The sequence below is a fragment of the Xyrauchen texanus genome, chromosome 23, assembly GCF_025860055.1.
Source record: "Xyrauchen texanus isolate HMW12.3.18 chromosome 23, RBS_HiC_50CHRs, whole genome shotgun sequence".
NCBI lineage: Eukaryota > Metazoa > Chordata > Actinopteri > Cypriniformes > Catostomidae > Xyrauchen > Xyrauchen texanus.
Window position 1 is genome coordinate 248,483 of NC_068298.1, and position 23,645 is coordinate 272,127.

The 23,645-nt window shown below is 43.0% G+C and overlaps 1 protein-coding gene across 3 annotated transcripts in view; it reads left to right on the top strand.

The window, feature by feature from the left end:
* The first annotated feature begins 214 nt into the window (after window positions 1-214).
* Window positions 215-23,645, top strand: part of mcm7 (minichromosome maintenance complex component 7) — a 46,833-nt gene continuing 23,402 nt past the window's right edge. Inside the window, exons 1-13 of one of the 3 annotated variants that reach the window (XM_052154388.1) lie at window positions 215-360; window positions 8,544-8,623; window positions 8,694-8,858; window positions 9,080-9,204; window positions 9,311-9,491; window positions 9,575-9,712; window positions 9,792-9,941; window positions 10,558-10,672; window positions 10,800-10,931; window positions 13,029-13,112; window positions 13,190-13,401; window positions 13,478-13,743; window positions 14,444-14,612. In XM_052154388.1, coding sequence (XP_052010348.1) covers window positions 330-360; window positions 8,544-8,623; window positions 8,694-8,858; window positions 9,080-9,204; window positions 9,311-9,491; window positions 9,575-9,712; window positions 9,792-9,941; window positions 10,558-10,672; window positions 10,800-10,931; window positions 13,029-13,112; window positions 13,190-13,401; window positions 13,478-13,743; window positions 14,444-14,612 — 1,848 coding nt within the window. In that variant the 5' untranslated portion in view covers window positions 215-329. Of the gene's footprint in view, window positions 361-916; window positions 1,213-8,543; window positions 8,624-8,693; window positions 8,859-9,079; window positions 9,205-9,310; window positions 9,492-9,574; window positions 9,713-9,791; window positions 9,942-10,557; window positions 10,673-10,799; window positions 10,932-13,028; window positions 13,113-13,189; window positions 13,402-13,477; window positions 13,744-14,443; window positions 14,613-23,645 lie in introns of those variants that run through there. The other 2 variants (XM_052154387.1, XM_052154389.1) reach the window with 2 other exon arrangements.

Genomic DNA, 23,645 nt, shown 5'->3' on the forward strand with positions numbered 1-23,645 from the left:
TGTGTGTATATATATATATATAATTTATTTATTTATTTTATAATCAAACCTTCAGCAGCTATTCTTGTGACGTCATGGGTTTTACCGCCGTTTTAAAGCGCTTAGCTATTGGTCGAGACAGTCACATGATATATTACGTTAGGAAGATTTTCGCGCCACTGGAGAGCCCCGCCCTTACACGCTCTCAGACGCTCTTTCATTGGTGGACAGTGTGATCAGATTCGCGCCAGTTTTTGCAGCTGCGCTTGAGGCAGTGTCTCTGAAACACAAAGTTAAATTTATACAAACTTATCTTATAAACTTCACGATTTAACAGTTCTGTCAGACTCATGGCACCGAAGGATTATATAGCGGAGAAGGGTGAGTTGGAAACTTCTCTTCCATACTTAAGACTAATTTACTGATGGATTCTGTTGAAGTTCGCGGGGATTTATAGAGAAAACACTCAAACTGCGAGGAGAAATGTGCAGCATATATTACATATTTACTGTTGTATATTAGAGATCAATTACAGGTAACAACGTGTTTTATTTATGACATCTAAACTCGAAAAAAAATATTTTATACATACAACATTTGCCTGTGAGATGGCAGCGTGCTGAAATGAGTTTATTTGATATGTGTGAGGTAGTGTACTGCCTTTATTATATTTGTTGTGAGGTAGTGTGCTGCTTTATTATATTTGTTTTGTGTAGTTTAATCGAGTATAAAATGCTATCGCGCGTTACTGTTGTTCCTGTTCAGTGCGCGTGCACATCAAATGCCCGGATGGAGTCCCGAACAAAGAGTGGCGCGCACAGAAAGCACGTGGTGTTTTGAGCATGGACGCGCTTTTATATCAAAAGTTGTCGATTAAGGATTCCGAACCGAATCACTTGGATTGGCCCGTGCGAGAGCGGTTCTGACCGGACTATAAGAAGTCGATTTCTGTGTGGCCACATGAACAGAACCGACACCCCAACGGTTCCACTGATATTGAGCTCGGAGTCGCGGTTGGTGTCGGTCGACGGGACTATTTAACGGGCGGATGAGTCGCGGAAGGAGCGCGTGCTGTAGTCGGGCTCGAGAGCCATGTGCTACTTTGTTTACAAAAACAGCAGCGATCGAGTGGCGTTACACGCGCGTCAGTTTTATCGCGAAGGTGAATCTGCAGTAATATTGTTAACAGTAAGAGATCCAGATCGACACAATGGACTGGAGAGTCGCGATCCGGTTTGTAAACAGACACGGATTCAATGTTTTGTTTTTGCTCGTCTGAATGTATGGTTAACACACGTTAAATGTTTAAATATCCTCTTTATTTCGTGCGTTTTTGTTTGTATGACATGACAACATCAACACACTTGGTGTGACAGATGAGTTTTAGATTACATTATCGTATGGTTATACATTATGAACTGTTCTAAGGTGTACTGATCACGTGACTGGTGTTTGTCAATGGCGAACATGTTCATCTTGAGTGAAGCTTGTGCATTAGACACATCATTTCCGTTTAATTAGGGCCTGACAATCATACCTGAAGTCATGTGTTTGAATCCAGGGAGTGACTCCTGTCAGGACTCCTTAGCAACCAAATTGGGCCGGTTGCTAGGGAGGGTAGAGTTATATGGGGTAACCAAATTGGCCCGGTTGCTAGGGAGGGTAGAGTTATATGGGGTAACCAAATAGGCCCGGTTGCTAGGGAGGGTAGAGTCACATGGGGTAACCAAATTGGCCCAGTTGCTAGGGAGGGTAGAGTCACATGGGGTAACCAAATAGGCCTGGTTGCTAGGGAGGGTAGAGTCACATGGGGTAACCAAATTGGCCCAGTTGCTAGGGAGGGTAGAGTTATATGGGGGTAACCAAATAGGCCCGGTTGCTAGGGAGGGTAGAGTCACATGGGGTAACCAAATTGGCCCAGTTGCTAGGGAGGGTAGAGTCACATGGGGTAACCAAATAGGCCTGGTTGCTAGGAAGGGTAGAGTCACATGGGGTAACCTCCTCGTGGTCACTATAATGTGGGGCGAGCGGAGAACATCTCCATGGCAACGCTCAAGTCACATGATAAGATGCGCGGATTGACGGTCTCAGACGCGGAGGCAACTGAGATTCATCGTCCACCACCCGGATTCAGTCACTACACCACCACGAGGACTTGGAGCACTTTGGGAATTGGGGTGGGAAAAAATCCCTGCCTTTGTTGCACCCCCATTTCCACCTACAGTCACCAAAATTGGTACATGTATCGTTCTCATCAAGCCGGACAACTTTCATAATTGTAGTCATTAGGTCCGCCCAACAGGTTGTCAGATAATTTGGATAATTTTTTTTAACTTTGAAATACTCCTCCAAGGAGATTCATGAGACTGTCACCATCTTTAGACGACACATTAGCCGATACATTGTATGCTAAATTACAAACTGATTTTTGATATCAAACGGTGTTATGGTGAGGCATTAAACTAATGGTGATAAATGGGAAACAGGAAGGGTTTTATATATTCTTTGTGCCGTGTGTGATTTTTAGATCAAAGTTGAGATGTATGTTTAATCTTTGGGGGTAATCAAATGGGTGTCTATTTTGGGCCACGGTCACAGCGCCACCACCTGGCAGCAGGAAGTGTTGCTCTAACAACAGACTTTCAAATAGTTCTTATATTTATTCAAATTGCTTCAAAAATGTTTAGAATAATGGCCAATGCTAAATGCATGTGTTCACCTCATTGCTTTCCGAATGCCAGTTGTGCCCATCATCCCTGCTTGCAGCTTTTTCCTTTCCTCTGGTCTGTGTTCATGATGAAGTGTGTGATTGTGTTTCAGAGAAGTGTGTAATTGTGTTTCAGAGAAGTGTGTGATTGTGTTTCAGAGAAGTGTGTAATTGTGTTTCAGAGAAGTGTGTGATTGTGTTTCAGAGAAGTGTGTGATTGTGTTTCAGAGAAGTCTGTGATTGTGATGAAGTGTGTGATTGTGATTGTGATGAAGTGTGTGATTGTGTTTCAGAGAAGTGTGTGATTGTGATTGTGATGAAGTGTGTGATTGTGTTTCAGAGAAGTGTGTGATTGTGTTTCAGAGAAGTGTGTGATTGTGTTTCAGAGAAGTGTGTGATTGTGATGAAGTGTGTGATTGTGTTTCAGAGAAGTGTGTGATTGTGTTTCAGAGAAGTGTGTGATTGTGTTTCAGAGAAGTCTGTGATTGTGATGAAGTGTGTGATTGTGATTGTGATGAAGTGTGTGATTGTGTTTCAGAGAAGTGTGTGATTGTGATTGTGATGAAGTGTGTGATTGTGTTTGTGATGAAGTGTGTGATTGTGTTTCAGAGAAGTGTGTGATTGTGTTTGTGATGAAGTGTGTGATTGTGTTTGTGATGAAGTGTGTGATTGTGTTTGTGATGAAGTGTGTGATTGTGTTTCAGAGAAGTGTGTGATTGTGTTTGTGATGAAGTGTGTGATTGTGTTTGTGATGAAGTGTGTGATTGTGTTTGTGATGAAGTGTGTGATTGTGTTTCAGAGAAGTGTGTGATTGTGATTGTGATGAAGTGTGTGATTGTGTTTGTGATGAAGTGTGTGATTGTGTTTCAGAGAAGTGTGTGATTGTGTTTGTGATGAAGTGTGTGATTGTGTTTGTGATGAAGTGTGTGATTGTGTTTGTGATGAAGTGTGTGATTGTGATTGTGATGAAGTGTGTGATTGTGTTTCAGAGAAGTGTGTGATTGTGTTTCAGAGAAGTGTGTGATTGTGTTTCAGAGAAGTGTGTGATTGTGTTTCAGAGAAGTGTGTGATTGTGATTGTGATGAAGTGTGTGATTGTGATGAAGTGTGTGATTGTGTTTCAGAGAAGTGTGTGATTGTGATGAAGTGTGTGATTGTGTTTCAGAGAAGTGTGTGATTGTGATGAAGTGTGTGATTGTGTTCGTGATGAAGTGTGTGATTGTGTTTCAGAGAAGTGTGTGATTGTGTTTCAGAGAAGTGTGTGATTGTGTTTCAGAGAAGTGTGTGATTGTGTTTCAGAGAAGTGTGTGATTGTGTTTCAGAGAAGTGTGTGATTGTGTTTCAGAGAAGTGTGTGATTGTGATTGTGATGAAGTGTGTGATTGTGTTTCAGAGAAGTGTGTGATTGTGATGAAGTGTGTGATTGTGTTTCAGAGAAGTGTGTGATTGTGATGAAGTGTGTGATTGTGTTCGTGATGAAGTGTGTGATTGTGTTTCAGAGAAGTGTGTGATTGTGTTTCAGAGAAGTGTGTGATTGTGTTTCAGAGAAGTGTGTGATTGTGTTTCAGAGAAATGTGTGATTGTGTTTCAGAGAAGTCTGTGATTGTGATGAAGTGTGTGATTGTGATTGTGATGAAGTGTGTGATTGTGTTTCAGAGAAGTGTGTGATTGTGTTTCAGAGAAGTGTGTGATTGTGTTTCAGAGAAGTGTGTAATTGTGTTTCAGAGAAGTGTGTGATTGTGATGAAGTGTGTGATTGTGTTCGTGATGAAGTGTGTGATTGTGTTTCAGAGAAGTGTGTGATTGTGATGAAGTGTGTGATTGTGATGAAGTGTGTGATTGTGTTTCAGAGAAGTCTGTGATTGTGATGAAGTGTGTGATTGTGATTGTGATGAAGTGTGTGATTGTGTTTCAGAGAAGTGTGTGATTGTGTTTCAGAGAAGTGTGTGATTGTGATGAAGTGTGTGATTGTGTTCGTGATGAAGTGTGTGATTGTGTTTCAGAGAAGTGTGTGATTGTGTTTCAGAGAAGTGTGTGATTGTGATGAAGTGTGTGATTGTGTTTCAGAGAAGTGTGTGATTGTGTTTGTGATGAAGTGTGTGATTGTGTTTCAGAGAAGTGTGTGATTGTGTTTCAGAGAAGTGTGTGATTGTGTTCGTGATGAAGTGTGTGATTGTGTTTGTGATGAAGTGTGTGATTGTGTTTGTGATGAAGTGTGTGATTGTGTTTGTAATGAAGTGTGTGATTGTGTTTCAGAGAAGTGTGTGATTGTGATTGTGTTTCAGAGAAGTGTGTGATTGTGTTTCAGAGAAGTGTGTGATTGTGTTTCAGAGAAGTGTGTGATTGTGATGAAGTGTGTGATTGTGTTTCAGAGAAGTGTGTGATTGTGTTTCAGAGAAGTGTGTGATTGTGTTTCAGAGAAGTGTGTGATTGTGATGAAGTGTGTGATTGTGTTTCAGAGAAGTGTGTGATTGTGATGAAGTGTGTGATTGTGTTTCAGAGAAGTGTGTGATTGTGTTTCAGAGAAGTGTGTGATTGTGTTTCAGAGAAGTGTGTGATTGTGATGAAGTGTGTGATTGTGATGAAGTGTGTGATTGTGATGAAGTGTGTGATTGTGATGAAGTGTGTGATTGTGTTTGTGATGAAGTGTGTGATTGTGTTTGTAATGAAGTGTGTGATTGTGTTTCAGAGAAGTGTGTGATTGTGATTGTGTTTCAGAGAAGTGTGTGATTGTGTTTCAGAGAAGTGTGTGATTGTGTTTCAGAGAAGTGTGTGATTGTGATGAAGTGTGTGATTGTGATGAAGTGTGTGATTGTGATGAAGTGTGTGATTGTGATGAAGTGTGTGATTGTGTTTGTGATGAAGTGTGTGATTGTGTTTGTAATGAAGTGTGTGATTGTGTTTGTGATGAAGTGTGTGATTGTGTTTCAGAGAAGTGTGTGATTGTGATTGTGTTTCAGAGAAGTGTGTGATTGTGTTTCAGAGAAGTGTGTGATTGTGTTTCAGAGAAGTGTGTGATTGTGATGAAGTGTGTGATTGTGATGAAGTGTGTGATTGTGATGAAGTGTGTGATTGTGTTTGTGATGAAGTGTGTGTTCGTGATGAAGTGTGTGTTCGTGATGAAGTGTGTGTTCGTGATGAAGTGTGTGTTCGTGATGAAGTGTGTGATTGTGATGAAGTGTGTGATTGTGATGAAGTGTGTGTTTGTGATGAAGTGTGTGATTGTGATTGTGATGAAGTGTGTGTTTGTGATGAAGTGTGTGATTGTGTTTCAGAGAAGTGTGTGATTGTGTTTCAGAGAAGTGTGTGTTTGTGATGAAGTGTGTGATTGTGATTGTGATGAAGTGTGTGATTGTGATGAAGTGTGTGTTCGTGATGAAGTGTGTGTTCGTGATGAAGTGTGTGATTGTGTTTCAGAGAAGTGTGTGTTTGTGATGAAGTGTGTGATTGTGATTGTGATGAAGTGTGTGTTCGTGATGAAGTGTGTGTTCGTGATGAAGTGTGTGATTGTGATGAAGTGTGTGTTCGTGATGAAGTGTGTGTGTTCGTGATGAAGTGTGTGTGTTCGTGATGAAGTGTGTGATTGTGTTTCAGAGAAGTGTGTGATTGTGTTTCAGAGAAGTGTGTGATTGTGATGAAGTGTGTGATTGTGATGAAGTGTGTGATTGTGATGAAGTGTGTGATTGTGTTTGTGATGAAGTGTGTGATTGTGTTTGTGATGAAGTGTGTGTTTGTGATGAAGTGTGTGTTTGTGATGAAGTGTGTGATTGTGTTTGTGATGAAGTGTGTGTTTGTGATGAAGTTTGTGATTGTGATGAAGTGTGTGATTGTGTTCGTGATGAAGTGTGTGATTGTGTTCGTGATGAAGTGTGTGATTGTGTTCGTGATGAAGTGTGTGATCGTGATGAAGTGTGTGATTGTGATGAAGTGTGTGATTGTGTTTCAGAGAAGTGTGTGATTGTGTTTCAGAGAAGTGTGTGATTGTGTTCGTGATGAAGTGTGTGATTGTGTTCGTGATGAAGTGTGTGATTGTGTTCGTGATGAAGTGTGTTATTGTGATGAAGTGTGTGATTGTGATGAAGTGTGTGATTGTGATGAAGTGTGTGATTGTGATGAAGTGTGTGATTGTGTTTGTAATGAAGTGTGTGATTGTGTTTGTAATGAAGTGTGCGATTGTGTTTGTGATGAAGTGTGCGATTGTGTTTGTGATGAAGTGTGTGTTCGTGATGAAGTGTGTGTTCGTGATGAAGTGTGTGATTGTGATGAAGTGTGTGATTGTGATGAAGTGTGTGATTGTGATGAAGTGTGTGATTGTGATGAAGTGTGCGATTGTGTTCGTGATGAAGTGTGTGATTGTGTTCGTGATGAAGTGTGTGATTGTGTTCGTGATGAAGTGTGTGATTGTGTTTGTGATGAAGTTTGTGTTTGTGATGAAGTGTGTGTTCGTGATGAAGTGTGTGTTCGTGATGAAGTGTGTGATTGTGATGAAGTGTGTGATTGTGATGAAGTGTGTGATTGTGATGAAGTGTGTGATTGTGATGAAGTGTGTGATTGTGATGAAGTGTGCGATTGTGTTCGTGATGAAGTGTGTGATTGTGTTCGTGATGAAGTGTGTGATTGTGTTTGTGATGAAGTGTGTGATTGTGTTTGTGATGAAGTGTGTGATTGTGTTCGTGATGAAGTGTGTGATTGTGTTCGTGATGAAGTGTGTGATCTGTGTTCGTGATGAAGTGTGTGATTGTGTTCGTGATGAAGTGTGTGATTGTGATGAAGTGTGCGATTGTGTTCGTGATGAAGTGTGTGATTGTAATGAAGTGTGCGATTGTGTTCGTGATGAAGTGTGTGATCTGTGTTCCTGATGAAGTGTGTGATTGTGTTCGTGATGAAGTGTGTGATTGTGTTCGTGATGAAGTGTGTGATTGTGTTCGTGATGAAGTGTGTGATCTGTGTTCCTGATGAAGTGTGTGATTGTGTTCGTGATGAAGTGTGTGATTGTGATGAAGTGTGTGATTGTGATGAAGTGTGTGATTGTGATGAAGTGTGTGATTGTGATGAAGTGTGTGATTGTGATGAAGTGTGTGATTGTGTTCGTGATGAAGTGTGTGATTGTGATGAAGTGTGTGATTGTGATTGTGATGAAGTGTGTGATTGTGATTGTGATGAAGTGTGTGATTGTGATGAAGTGTGTGATTGTGATGAAGTGTGTGATTGTGATGAAGTGTGTGATTGTGTTCGTGATGAAGTGTGTGATTGTGTTTGTAATGAAGTGTGCGATTGTGTTTGTAATGAAGTGTGTGATTGTGTTCGTGTGCGATTGTTCGTAATGAAGTGTGTGATTGTGTTTGTGATGAAGTGTGTGATCGTGATGAAGTGTGTGATTGTGTTCGTGATGAAGTGTGTGATTGTGTTCGTGATGAAGTGTGTGATTGTGTTCGTGATGTAGTGTGTGATTGTGTTTGTGATGAAGTGTGTGTTTGTGATGAAGTGTGTGATTGTGTTTGTGATGAAGTGTGTGATTGTGATGAAGTGTGTGATTGTGATGAAGTGTGTGATTGTGTTTGTGATGAAGTGTGTGATTGTGTTTGTGATGAAGTGTGCGATTGTGTTTGTGATGAAGTGTGTGATTGTGTTCGTGATGAAGTGTGTGATTGTGATGAAGTGTGTGATTGTGTTTGTGATGAAGTGTGTGATTGTGATGAAGTGTGTGATTGTGTTTGTGATGAAGTGTGTGATCTGTGTTCCTGATGAAGTGTGTGATTGTGATTGTGATGAAGTGTGTGTGATTGTGATGAAGTGTGTGATTGTGTTTGTAATGAAGTGTGTGATTGTGTTCATGATGAAGTGTGTGATTGTGTTTCAGAGAAATGCAAGCGCTTCCTGCAGGAGTTCTACAGCGAGGATGACTCTGGGAAGAAGCTGTTTAAATATGGTGCTCAGCTGGTGAGATTCTGCCTGTTTCTGCAGCTCATACATCACAGTCTCACTCTTGCTAACATACGTGTGTGTGCAGGTGTCGCTGGCGCACCGTGAGCAGGTGGCACTGGTGCTGGATCTAGATGATGTGGCAGAGGAAGACCCTGAGCTGGTGGAGAGTGTGTGTGAAAATGCCAAACGTTACACTGTGCTGTTCGCTGATGCTGTTCATGAGCTGCTGCCGGAATACAGAGAACGAGAGGTGTGTGTGTGTGTGTGACAAACCATCAATAGTGTGAAATCAGTCGTATGTAAATGTAAAGATGCCGTGAGGTTTGCGTGAGCATTATAGAACATCATTACCTCACTATGAGAACAATAGAAGTAAAAGAAAACTTTATTGAAACACACACGTGTTGTTGCAGTGATGTTTCATGGCCGTGTGTGTGGAAGCTTTGCAGTGATGTCAGATGTTTTTTGTAGGTGGTGGCAAAGGATGCGCTGGATGTTTATATCGAGCACCGGCTGATGATGGAGGCCAGAGGTCACGACCCCGCAGATACACGTGATTCCCGAAACCAGTACCCGTCTGAACTCATGCGCAGATTGTGAGTGAACAGACCTCTGCATAAACACAGTGGGCCTCATCCATGAAACATGTGAGATTGCTTGTCTTTGTATACTGTCATGAATCATGTGTCATGTGATTGGCAGTGAGGTGTATTTCCGGCCGCCGTCTACGCTGAAGCCGAAGGTGGTGCGTGATGTGAAAGCCGAAAGCATCGGTCAGCTGGTAAACGTCAGGGGCATCGTCACCAGAGCGACGGAGGTCAAACCCATGATGGCCGTCGCCACGTACACGTGTGATCAGTGTGGCGCCGAGACTTACCAGCCGGTACACGCGGGACTAATATGATGAGTCATTTAACACATTCACGCTTGCTTCTGTTAACATGAACACTGTTTGTTGTTTATCAGATCGCCTCTCCGAGCTTCACGCCCCTGATCATGTGCCCCAGTCAGGAGTGCGTCACCAACAAATCAGGAGGCCGACTGTACCTGCAGACACGAGGGTCAAAGTTCATCAAGTTCCAGGAGCTGCGTATTCAGGAGCATGTGAGTGTGATTGAGGTGTTGTGTTCGTCTGACCGCACGTGAGGAGGGAAATGTTCACCGTTGTCTTTGTTGATCTCAGAGCGATCAGGTGCCGGTCGGGAATATTCCTCGCAGTATGACGATTTATGCACGTGGAGAAAACACGCGTGTGACTCAGCCTGGAGATCACGTGGCCGTTTCTGGAATATTCCTGCCTCTTCTGCGCTCTGGATTCAGACAAGCTGTGCAGGTGACACTCACTCTCACACACACACACACACTCACTCTCTCTCACACACACACACACACACACACTCTCTCACACTGACACGCACGCTCGCACACACACACGCTCTCGCACACACACACACACGCCCTCTGAGCTGCTGCCGTTTCTGAATCTGAACTTTAGGGGTGTGCTCATTCTCAAACTCTCCACTCGGTTTATGTTGTATAATGGTTTCACGCAGGATGTGTTTAAGATGATTGTGTGTGCTGTGGTGCGAGCGGTTCAGACGAGTGAGTGTATCGAGCACGTCGTGTAAAAACATTCAAAGACTTTGCAGAAGTACGTATGGAGAATGCGCTCAACACGTGCATCTGATGCACACGCTGCATTACTGTCTGCTCGCTCCGCACGCACATGTGACCACCAACTGAAGGGAGTGCAATCATTATAAACTTTAGTGTTTGGGACAGTGATGACACATTAGTTGAAATATGGTTTCCTGTATTTGATGTCATTTATAGTGGAGGTCCTGTTGACAATAATCCTGTCACTTAAGTCTTGCAGCGGCATGTTGATCAGCATCAGGGACTCTGTATGTATGTGTTAGACACAAGTCTAATGTATATTTGTGTTTCAGGGTTTGCTGTCGGAGACGTATCTGGAGTGTCACACGATCACGCTGATGAATAAAACTGAAGATGATGAGCTGGGAACTGCAGAACTGACTGATGAAGAGCTCCGACACATCACCGGTACACAACGCTGCTTTATAAAGATTGTGTTCGCTTGTACACTCGGTCCGTCATCTTGGATAAACACTTCTGCCAAATGCATTAAATGTACATGACTCTAGACGCGTGTGTGTGTGTGTGTGTGTAGAGGAGGATTTCTATGAGAAGTTGGCGGGTTCGATCGCTCCAGAGATTTACGGTCACGAGGACGTGAAGAAGGCGCTGCTGCTGCTGCTGGTGGGCGGAGTCGAGCAGGCACCGCGTGGGATGAAGATCAGAGGTGAGATCACGTGTGTTTGAGCGTGTCGTATGTTTGGGATCAATAATCCAAATTGAACAGATGATTATCGATCTATATCAGCAGTTCAGATGTTAGCAGGGCTAATCGTTGCACAATTGTTTTTGTTCGTTGATATTTCTCAACATACCTTGGAAGACATCGTGCTTTCTAAAATAACTTCTGCAGAGCGCATCTCGCACAGATGTAAATTAAATGAAACCGTTCTCAAAAGACTTGGATTATTTACTCTAGCATCACTGGATGATGTATCCAGTCAATCACTGAGACAGTCAGCCTGCGCATCTTATCATGTGACTTGTTGAGCGTGTTACCATGGAGACGTAGTGCATGTGGAGGCTTCACACTATTCTCCACAGCATCCACACACAACTCACCACACGCCCCACTGAGAGCGAGAACCACATTAGTGACCACGAGGAGGTTACCCCATGTGACTCTATCCTCCCTAGCAACCGGCCCAATTTGGTTGCTAAGGAGACCCGACTGGAGTCACTGAGCACGCCCTGAATTCAAACTCGTGACTCCAGGTGTGATAGTGTCAGTACTCGCTCAGACACACGGCTAGCTTCAGTATTAAGTAAATGTTGGATCGCCCCCTTGTGGTCTCCTGAAGCGATTACATCAGACTACATTAAACCGAAAACTGACAGTGAATTTAAAAGCACAAATAAGGCATTTTATTACATTGACATCAAGACAACGTGCTGATCAATAATCGATATATCGATATTTTATGACATTCACAGGAGCACCATATTTAATTTATCATATATGAAAGTGAGACTGAAGGAAACTCTTAAAGGGATACTCCAGCTGTGGGAAGATGAATGTGTATTTAATAGTGGTCATTTATGTAGTAGAAACGTGAAATTATTTTTTAATTTGAAGCATTCTAGACTGAGAAAAGGCAAAAAATTTATTTTTTACTCATGTGGCTGAAAGACAACAACTCCCAGAATGCACTTGCTTTGCCGCACTTACGAGGCCACTCCCAAACCACGATTATGCCGGGTGTCCAAACTCTGTACATTACGTCTTAGTAACAAAAAGAAATACAAAACAAATACTCACTTTACACTAAGCCGTCCATTTGTCCCTGCAGGCTTTGGCTGGCGTTTCCAATTTATCTTTGGGATCCTGAAATAAGTTTCCAGGACCCCCCTGCCCATGTGTGGTACAAAACTTGGGTGCTCAGTTACACATGCTAGCGGTGCAGTTTCATCAGCGGATTCAGCGATCTCATGCAGAAGAAAATGGCATCGCTGAAATTCGCGACAGCAATAGGACTCTCTATCTGTTTGCATAGACGCACAGCGAGAGCACTGACACCACCAGTTCAGCCCCAGCTCGAGTCTGGCCGGGCTCTTCCTCCTGACCGCCAAGCAGGTCTTGCTCCCCTGCTGCGGCAGCTGCTCCGGCCGCCTCTTGTTCCTCCATCTCCCGCAACTGTTAGTCAGCTGTATTGCGGCTCATATAGGTAGCCATGAGCATTCGATTCACACAAAAGATCTTGAAATCCCCATCTGTCATTACTTCAAAACTTTCTTCCGCCATCGTGATTAGACTATTATACAAAGTTTTACAGAGCAAGAGCCTGTTAGCTTAGCTTAAAAAAGGCTGACACTATCTTTACATTCTATGAGTAAGATCCCGCCTCATATGGGCGTGGTGAAAACATGCGGAACTAGCTACTAATACTTGCTGTAGTTTAAAGCCTCTGTCCCAAAAATCCTCAGATGGCCTTAAAATGACGATTTTTGCGTCATCGGAGGATTTTTTCCAGACTAAAAATGACATTTTCTCTCATATCATGGGGATATGAGGGGGGGAAGCAGGGTAATTCGAAAATACTACTGGTTTTCTACTGATACAAAGCTTAATGCTACATCCTGGAGTATCCCTTTAACAGGCGCTTGAAAATGAAGTGGGTAATGCTCAACCAAATCTGCTCTCACACAACTCTGTTCCTCAGTCCACTGAAACACCTTTGGAAAGATGTTTCATGAGTGGAACCGTACAAACACTTTTAACAACAGCATTAAAGAGTCATGAGTGTATGTGTGTGTGTGTTTGTAGGAAACATCAACATCTGTCTGATGGGTGATCCAGGTGTTGCCAAGTCTCAGCTGCTGTCATACATCGACCGCCTCGCCCCGCGCAGTGAGTGACCCCGCATGACCTCATATACGACTCGCTCAGTCTCACGTGTCTCGCTCTAAACTCTCTGTGTGTGTCAGGTCAGTACACGACTGGTCGCGGCTCGTCAGGTGTTGGATTGACGGCTGCAGTGATGCGTGACCCTGTCACCGGGGAGATGACCCTGGAGGGCGGGGCATTAGTGTTGGCTGATCTGGGCATATGCTGCATCGATGAGTTTGATAAGATGGCCGACACCGATCGTACGGCGATTCACGAGGTCATGGAGCAACAGACTATTTCTATCGCCAAGGTAACGCAGCACACTCTGGATTCAGTGTTTATGACTCTTAAACGGGAGTTTGACATGTTTGTTGTGTTTGTCTCAGGCGGGCATCATGACATCTTTAAACGCGCGCTGTTCGATTCTGGCGGCGGCGAACCCGGCGTACGGACGCTACAACCCTCGCAAAACCATCGAGCAGAACATCCAGCTGCCCGCGGCGCTGCTGTCACGATTCGACGTGCTGTGGCTGATTCAGGACAAACCCGACACGGACAACGACCTGCGACTCGCGCAACACATCACATACGTGCACCAGCACTGCAAACAACCGCCAACACACTTCAACCCCATAGACATGAAACTCATGAGGTGCGTTCATGCAGCAGTGCGTTACACAACGACAGTCCGCTCAAATATTTCATCTTCAGCCAATTTACAAAACATTTATGATCCATTTTACACCCGTATTTAAAGGAATATTCCAGGATTAATACACATTAATCTTAAAATTATAATTTAGACTCTTTAAATGTGTTCCAGTGAGACACTCACAATGGAAGTCAATGGGGTTTATGTTTGGAGGTTTAAAGACAGAAACGTGAAGATTATAATTTTATAAAATCACTTACATTAATTCTTCTGTTAAACTCGTGTGTTATTTCAGCTGTAAAGTTGTTTTAGGGTTGAAGTCGTCATGGCAACACAGTTGTATAATCGTCTCTATGTTCACACAGATGTGGTTATTAAGTGATTTAATGACAGTAAAATCATGTTCACACACATATTGTTTATGTCTTGTGTTTATACTTGTGAAACAGTATTTGAATGTGTACAGATTAAACCCCATTGACTTGCATTGGAAGTGTCTCACTGGAACACACATTTGTGCTTTTATTGAAGAAAAGGAGGAACGAGTCGAAATTAATTTTTGTGGTGATCAACATTGTCTGAGTTCATCATCTCATATTGAACCTGAAATATTCCTTTTAAGACCCAGATCGCACACGCACCCCAACATACAACCAGTCTCACAGCCTCTCTGTCTGTCTGTCTCTCTGTCTGTCTGTAGGCGTTACATCAGCGAGTGCAAGCGGAAGCAGCCGGTGATTCCCGAGTCTCTGTCAGATTACATCACCGCTGCATATGTGGAGATGAGGAAAGAGGCGCGAGTCAGTAAAGACACCACGTTCACCTCCTCACGAACACTTCTGTCGATCCTGCGTCTCTCCACTGCACTGGTGAGAGGTGCACACGCATGTTCATCTAGCCATGCAAATGTGTCATTGACCTGCAAAGACTAAATGCAGTAACTACACATTCTGTGATGAGTGATTGTCTCGACTCTGGTCGGCCGTGACAGACGAGTTTGTGATTTTATAATCATTCAAAAGACTTTTAAAGGGGTTTTTCTAATTAACTACAGAAATACTGGAAGTGTGAGAGTGTGGAGTCATAATTGGTCAAATCTGACTATCTTTTAGAAATAATTTTATTTCACAATCACACACTGTCCCTTCTGTGTGTCCTGTGTGTGGTAAAGTGCTTACAGTGCAGGTAGTGTGTGTGTGTGTCCTACTGCAGTGTGTGCACTTAACTCACACACCGGATCAGTCCTGCTCACACTCACTCACGCACACTTGCATACTCGCACTCACTCACTCATTCTCTCTCTCACACACATACATATTTACACATGCACACACTCACTCTCACACACACACTCTCACACTCACTCACACTCACTCTCTCACACACACTCACTCTCTCTCACACTCACTCTCTCACACACATACATATTTACACACACACACACTCTCTCACACATACATATTTACGCAAACACTCACTCTCTCACACACATACATATTTACACATGCACACACACACTCTCTCACACATACATATTTACACATGCACACACACACTCACACTCTCTCACACATACATATTTACGCAAACACTCACTCTCTCACACACATACATATTTACACATGCACACACTCACACACACTCTCTCACACTCTCACACTCACTCACACTCACTCTCTCACACATACTCACTCTCTCACACACATACATATTTACACATGCACACACTCTCTCACACTCACTCTCTCACACACATACATATTTACACATGCACACACTCACTCTCTCACACACACACACTCTCTCACACACACTCACTCTCTCACACACATACATATTTACGCACACACTCACTCTCTCACACACATACATATTTACGCACACACTCACTCTCTCACACTCACTCTCTCACACACATACATATTTACACATGCACACTCTCTCTCACACACACACTCACTCTCTCACACACATACATATTTACGCACACACTCACTCTCTCACACACATACATATTTACGCACACACTCACTCTCTCACACTCACTCTCTCACACACATACATATTTACATGCACACACTCACTCTCTCACACTCACTCTCTCACACACACTCACTCTCACACACATACATATTTACACACACTCACTCTCTCACACACATACATATTTACACATGCACACTCTCTCACTCACTCTCACACACATACATCTTCTCACACACACTCTCGCTCACTCTCTCCACACACATACATATTTACACATGCACACACTCTCTCTCACACACATTCACATGCACACTCTCTCACACACACACTACTTTCACACACATGCACACTCTCTCACACACATACATATTTACACATGCACACACACTCTCTCTCACACACACTCACTCTCTCACACATACATATTTACACATGCACACACACTCTCTCTCTCACACACACTCACTCTCTCACACATACATATTTACACATGCACACACACTCTCTCTCACACACACTCACTCTCTCACACATACATATTTACGCAAACACTCACTCTCTCACACACATACATATTTACACATGCACACACTCTCTCACACACACTCACTCTCACACACATACATATTTACGCACACACTCACTCTCTCACACTCACTCTCTCACACACATACATATTTACACATGCACACACTCTCACACACATACATATTTACACATGCACACACACTCTCTCTCACACACACTCACTCTCTCACACATACATATTTACACATGCACACACACTCTCTCTCACACACACTCACTCTCTCACACATACATATTTACGCAAACACTCACTCTCTCACACACATACATATTTACACATGCACACACTCTCACACACACTCACTCTCACACACATACATATTTACGCACACACTCACTCTCTCACACTCACTCTCTCACACACATACATATTTACACATGCACACTCTCTCTCACACACACACTCTCACACATACATATTTCCACATGCACACACTCACTCTCTCACACATGCTCACTCTCTCACACACATACATATTTACACATGCACACACACTCTCTCTCACACACACTCACTCTCTCACACATACATATTTACGCAAACACTCACTCTCTCACACACATACATATTTACACATGCACACACTCTCTCACACACACTCACTCTCTCACACACATACATATTTACGCACACACTCACTCTCTCACACTCACTCTCTCACACACATACATATTTACACATACACTCACTCTCTCACACACACACTCTCACACATACATATTTCCACATGCACACACTCACTCTCTCACACACATACATATTTCCACATGCACACACTCACTCTCTCACACACATACATATTTCCACATGCACACACTCTCTCACACACACTCACTCTCTCACACACATACATATTTACGCACACACTCACTCTCTCACACTCACTCTCTCACACACATACATATTTACACATACACTCACTCTCTCACACACACACTCTCACACATACATATTTCCACATGCACACACTCACTCTCTCACACACATACATATTTACACATGCACACACACTCTCTCTCACACACACTCACTCTCTCACACACATACATATTTACACATGCACACACACTCTCTCTCACACACACTCACTCTCTCACACATACATATTTACGCAAACACTCACTCTCTCACACACATACATATTTACACATGCACACACTCTCTCACACACACTCACTCTCTCACACACATACATATTTACACATGCACACACTCACTCTCTCACACTCACTCTCTCACACACATACATATTTACGCACACACTCACTCTCTCACACTCACTCTCTCACACACATACATATTTACACATGCACACTCTCTCTCACACACACACTCTCACACATACATATTTCCACATGCACACACTCACTCTCTCACACATGCTCACTCTCTCACACACATACATATTTACACATGCACACACACTCTCTCTCACACACACTCACTCTCACACATACATATTTACGCAAACACTCACTCTCTCACACACATACATATTTACACATGCACACACTCTCTCACACACACTCACTCTCTCACACACATACATATTTACGCACACACTCACTCTCTCACACACATACATATTTACACATGCACACTCTCACACATACTCACTCTCTCTCACACATACATATTTACACATGCACACACTCTCTCACACACACTCACTCTCTCACACACATACATATTTACACATGCACACTCTCTCTCACACACACACTCTCACACATACATATTTCCACATGCACACACTCACTCTCTCACACACATACATATTTACACATGCACACACACTCTCTCTCACACACACTCACTCTCTCACACATACATATTTACACATGCACACACTCTCACACACATACATATTTACACATGCACACACACTCTCTCTCACACACACTCACTCTCTCACACATACATATTTACACATGCACACTCTCTCACACACACTCTCACACACATACATATTTACACATGCACACACTCACTCTCACACACACACTCACTCTCTCACACACATACATATTTACACATGCACACACACTCTCTCTCACACACACTCACTCTCTCACACATACATATTTACACATGCACACACTCTCACACACATACATATTTACACATGCACACACACTCTCTCTCACACACACTCACTCTCTCACACATACATATTTACACATGCACACTCTCTCACACACACTCTCACACACATACATATTTACACATGCACACACTCACTCTCACACACACACTCACTCTCTCACACATACATATTTACACATGCACACACTCTCACACACATACATATTTACACATGCACACACACTCTCTCTCACACGCACTCACTCTCTCACACATACATATTTACACATGCACACTCTCTCACACACACTCTCACACACATACATATTTACACATGCACACACTCACTCTCACACACACACTCACTCTCTCACACACATACATATTTACACATGCACACACTCACTCTCACACACACACTCACTCTCTCACACATACATATTTACACATGCACACACTCACTCACACACACTCACTCTCACACACTCACTCTCACACACACATTTACACATGCACACTCTCTCTCACACACATACATATTTACACATGCACACACACTCACTCTCTCACACTCACTCTCTCACACATACATATTTACACATGCACACTCTCTCTCACACACACACTCTCACACACATACATATTTACACATGCACACACTCACTCTCACACACACACTCACTCTCTCACACATACATATTTACACATGCACACACACTCTCTCTCACACACACTCACTCTCTCACACATACATATTTACACATGCACACACTCACTCTCACACACACACTCACTCTCTCACACACATACATATTTACACATGCACACACACACTCACTCTCTCACACATACATATTTACACATGCACACACTCACTCTCTCACACACTCATTCTCTCACACACATGCATATTTACACATGCACACACTCACTCTCTCACACACACTCACTCTCACACACACTCACTCTCACACACATACATATTTACACATGCACACACTCACTCTCTCACACTCACACTCACACTCACACACACATTTACACATGCGCACACTCACACTCACACACACACATTTACACATGCGCACACTCACTCTCTCACACACACTCACTCTCACACATATTTACACATGCACACACTCACTCTCACACACACTCACTCTCTCACACACTCACTCTCACACACATACATATTTACACATGCACACACTCACACTCACACACACATTTACACATGCGCACACTCACACTCACACACACACATTTACACATGCGCACACTCACTCTCTCACACACACTCACTCTCACACATATTTACACATGCACACACTCACACTCACACACACTCACTCTCACACACACACTCTCTCACACACATACATATTTACACATGCACACACTCACTCTCTCACACACACACTCTCTCACACATACATATTTACGCAAACACTCACTCTCTCACACACACTCACACACATACATATTTACACATGCGCACACACTCTCACACACATACATATTTACACATGCGCACACTCACACACACACACACACACACACATACATATTTACACATGCGCACTCACACACACACACACACACACACACACACACACACATACATATTTACACATGCACACACTCACTCTCTCACACTCACTCTCACACACATACATATTTACACATGCACACACTCACTCTCTCACACTCACTCTCTCACACACATGCATATTTACACATGCACACACTCACTCTCACACACACTCACTCTCTCACACACATGCATATTTACACATGCACACACTCACTCTCTCACACACACTCACTCTCTCACACACATGCATATTTACACATGCACACACTCACTCACTCTCACACATACATATTTACACATGCACACACTCACTCTCACACACACTCACTCTCACACACATGCATATTTACACATGCACACACTCACTCTCTCACACACACTCACTCTCTCACACACATGCATATTTACACATGCACACACTCACTCTCTCACACACACACTCTCACACACATTCATATTTACACATGCACACACTCACACACATACATATTTACACATGCACACACTCACACACATACATATTTACACATGCGCACACTCACTCTCTCACACACACTCACTCTCACACACACTCACTCTCTCACACACATACATATTTACACATGCACACACACATACATATTTACACATGCACACACTCACTCTCTCACACACACTCACTCTCACACACATTCATATTTACACATGCACACACTCACTCTCACACACTCTCACTCTCTCACACACTCTCTCTCACACACACACACACACATACATATTTACACATGCGCACACTCACTCTCTCACACACACTCACTCTCACACACATACATATTTACACATGCACACACTCACTCTCACACACTCTCTCTCTCACACACACATGCATATTTACACATGCACACACTCACTCTCTCACACACTCACTCTGTCACACACATGCATATTTACACATGCACACACTCACTCTCACACACACACTCTCACACACATTCATATTTACACATGCACACACTCACTCTCACACACACACTCACTCTCACACACATGCATATTTACACATGCACACACTCACTCTCTCACACACACACTCTCACACACATTCATATTTACACATGCACACACTCACACACATGCATATTTACACATGCACACACTCACACACATACATATTTACACATGCGCACACTCACTCTCTCACACACACTCACTCTCACACACACTCACTCTCTCACACACATACATATTTACACATGCACACACTCACTCTCACACACACTCACTCTCTCACACACATACATATTTACACATGCACACACACATACATATTTACACATGCGCACACTCACTCTCTCACACACACTCACTCTCACACACATTCATATTTACACATGCACACACTCACTCTCACACACTCTCACTCTCTCACACACTCTCTCTCACACACACACACACACATACATATTTACACATGCGCACACTCACTCTCTCACACACACTCACTCTCACACACATACATATTTACACATGCACACACTCACTCTCACACACTCTCTCTCACACACACATGCATATTTACACATGCACACACTCACTCTCTCACACACTCACTCTCACACACATACATATTTACACATGCACACACTCACTCTCACACACATTCATATTTACACATGCACACACTCACTCTCACACACACACTCACTCTCACACACATACATATTTACACATGCACACACTCACTCTCTCACACACTCTCACTCTCTCACACATACATATTTACACATGCACACACTCACTCTCTCACACACACACTCTCTCACACACATTTACACATGCACACACTCACTCTCTCACACACACACTCTCTCACACACATTTACACATGCACACACTCACTCTCTCACACACACACTCTCTCACACACACACTCTCTCACACACACTCTCACTCACTCACACACTCACTCTCTCACACACATGCATATTTACACATGCACACACTCACTCTCACACACACTCACTCTCTCACACACATACATATTTACACATGCACACACTCACTCTCACACACATACTCACTCTCTCACACACATACATATTTACACATGCACACACTCTCTCTCTCACACTCACTCTCTCACACACATACATATTTACACATGCACACACTCACTCTCACACACATGCACACTCTCTCTCACACACACACTCTCACACACATACATATTTACACATGCACACACTCACTCTCACACACACACACTCACTCTCTCACACACATACATATTTACACATGCACACACTCACTCTCACACACTCACTCTCACACACACTCACTCTCTCACACACACACTCACTCTCTCACACACACACTCTCTCACACACATGCATATTTACACATGCACACACTCACTCTCACACATACATATTTACACATACACTCACTCTCTCACACACACTCACTCTCACACACATACATATTTACACATGCACACACTCACTCTCACACATACATATTTACACATACTCACTCTCTCACACACACTCACTCTCACACACATACATATTTACACATGCACACACTCACTCTCTCACACATACTCACTCTCACACACATACATATTTACACATGCACACACTCACTCTCTCACACATACTCACTCTCACACACATACATATTTACACATACACTCACTCTCTCACACACACTCACTCTCACACACATACATATTTACACATACACTCACTCTCTCACACACACTCACTCTCACACACATACATATTTACACATACACTCACTCTCTCACACTCACTCTCTCACACACATACATATTTACACATGCACACACTCACTCTCTCACACATACTCACTCTCTCACACACATACATATTTACACATACACTCACTCTCTCACACACACTCACTCTCACACATACATATTTACACATACTCACTCTCTCACACACACTCACTCTCACACACATACATATTTACACATGCACACACTCACTCTCACACATACATATTTACACATACTCACTCTCTCACACACACTCACTCTCACACACATACATATTTACACACACACTCACTCTCTCACACACATACATATTTACACATGCACACACTCACTCTCTCACACACACTCACTCTCTCACACACATACATATTTACACATGCACACACTCTCTCACACTCACTCTCTCACACACATACATATTTACACATGCACACACTCACTCTCTCACACATACTCACTCTCTCACACACATACATATTTACACATGCACACACTCACTCTCTCACACACACTCACTCTCTCACACACATACATTTTTACACATGCACACACTCTCACACACATATTTACACATGCATACACTCACTCTCTCACACTCACTCTCTCACACACATACATATTTACACATGCACACTCTCTCTCACACACACACTCTCACACATACATATTTCCACATGCACACACTCACTCTCTCACACATGCTCACTCTCACACACATACATATTTACACATGCACACACACTCTCTCTCACACACACTCACTCTCTCACACATACATATTTACACATACACTCACTCTCTCACACACACTCACTCTCACACACATACATATTTACACATACACTCACTCTCTCACACTCACTCTC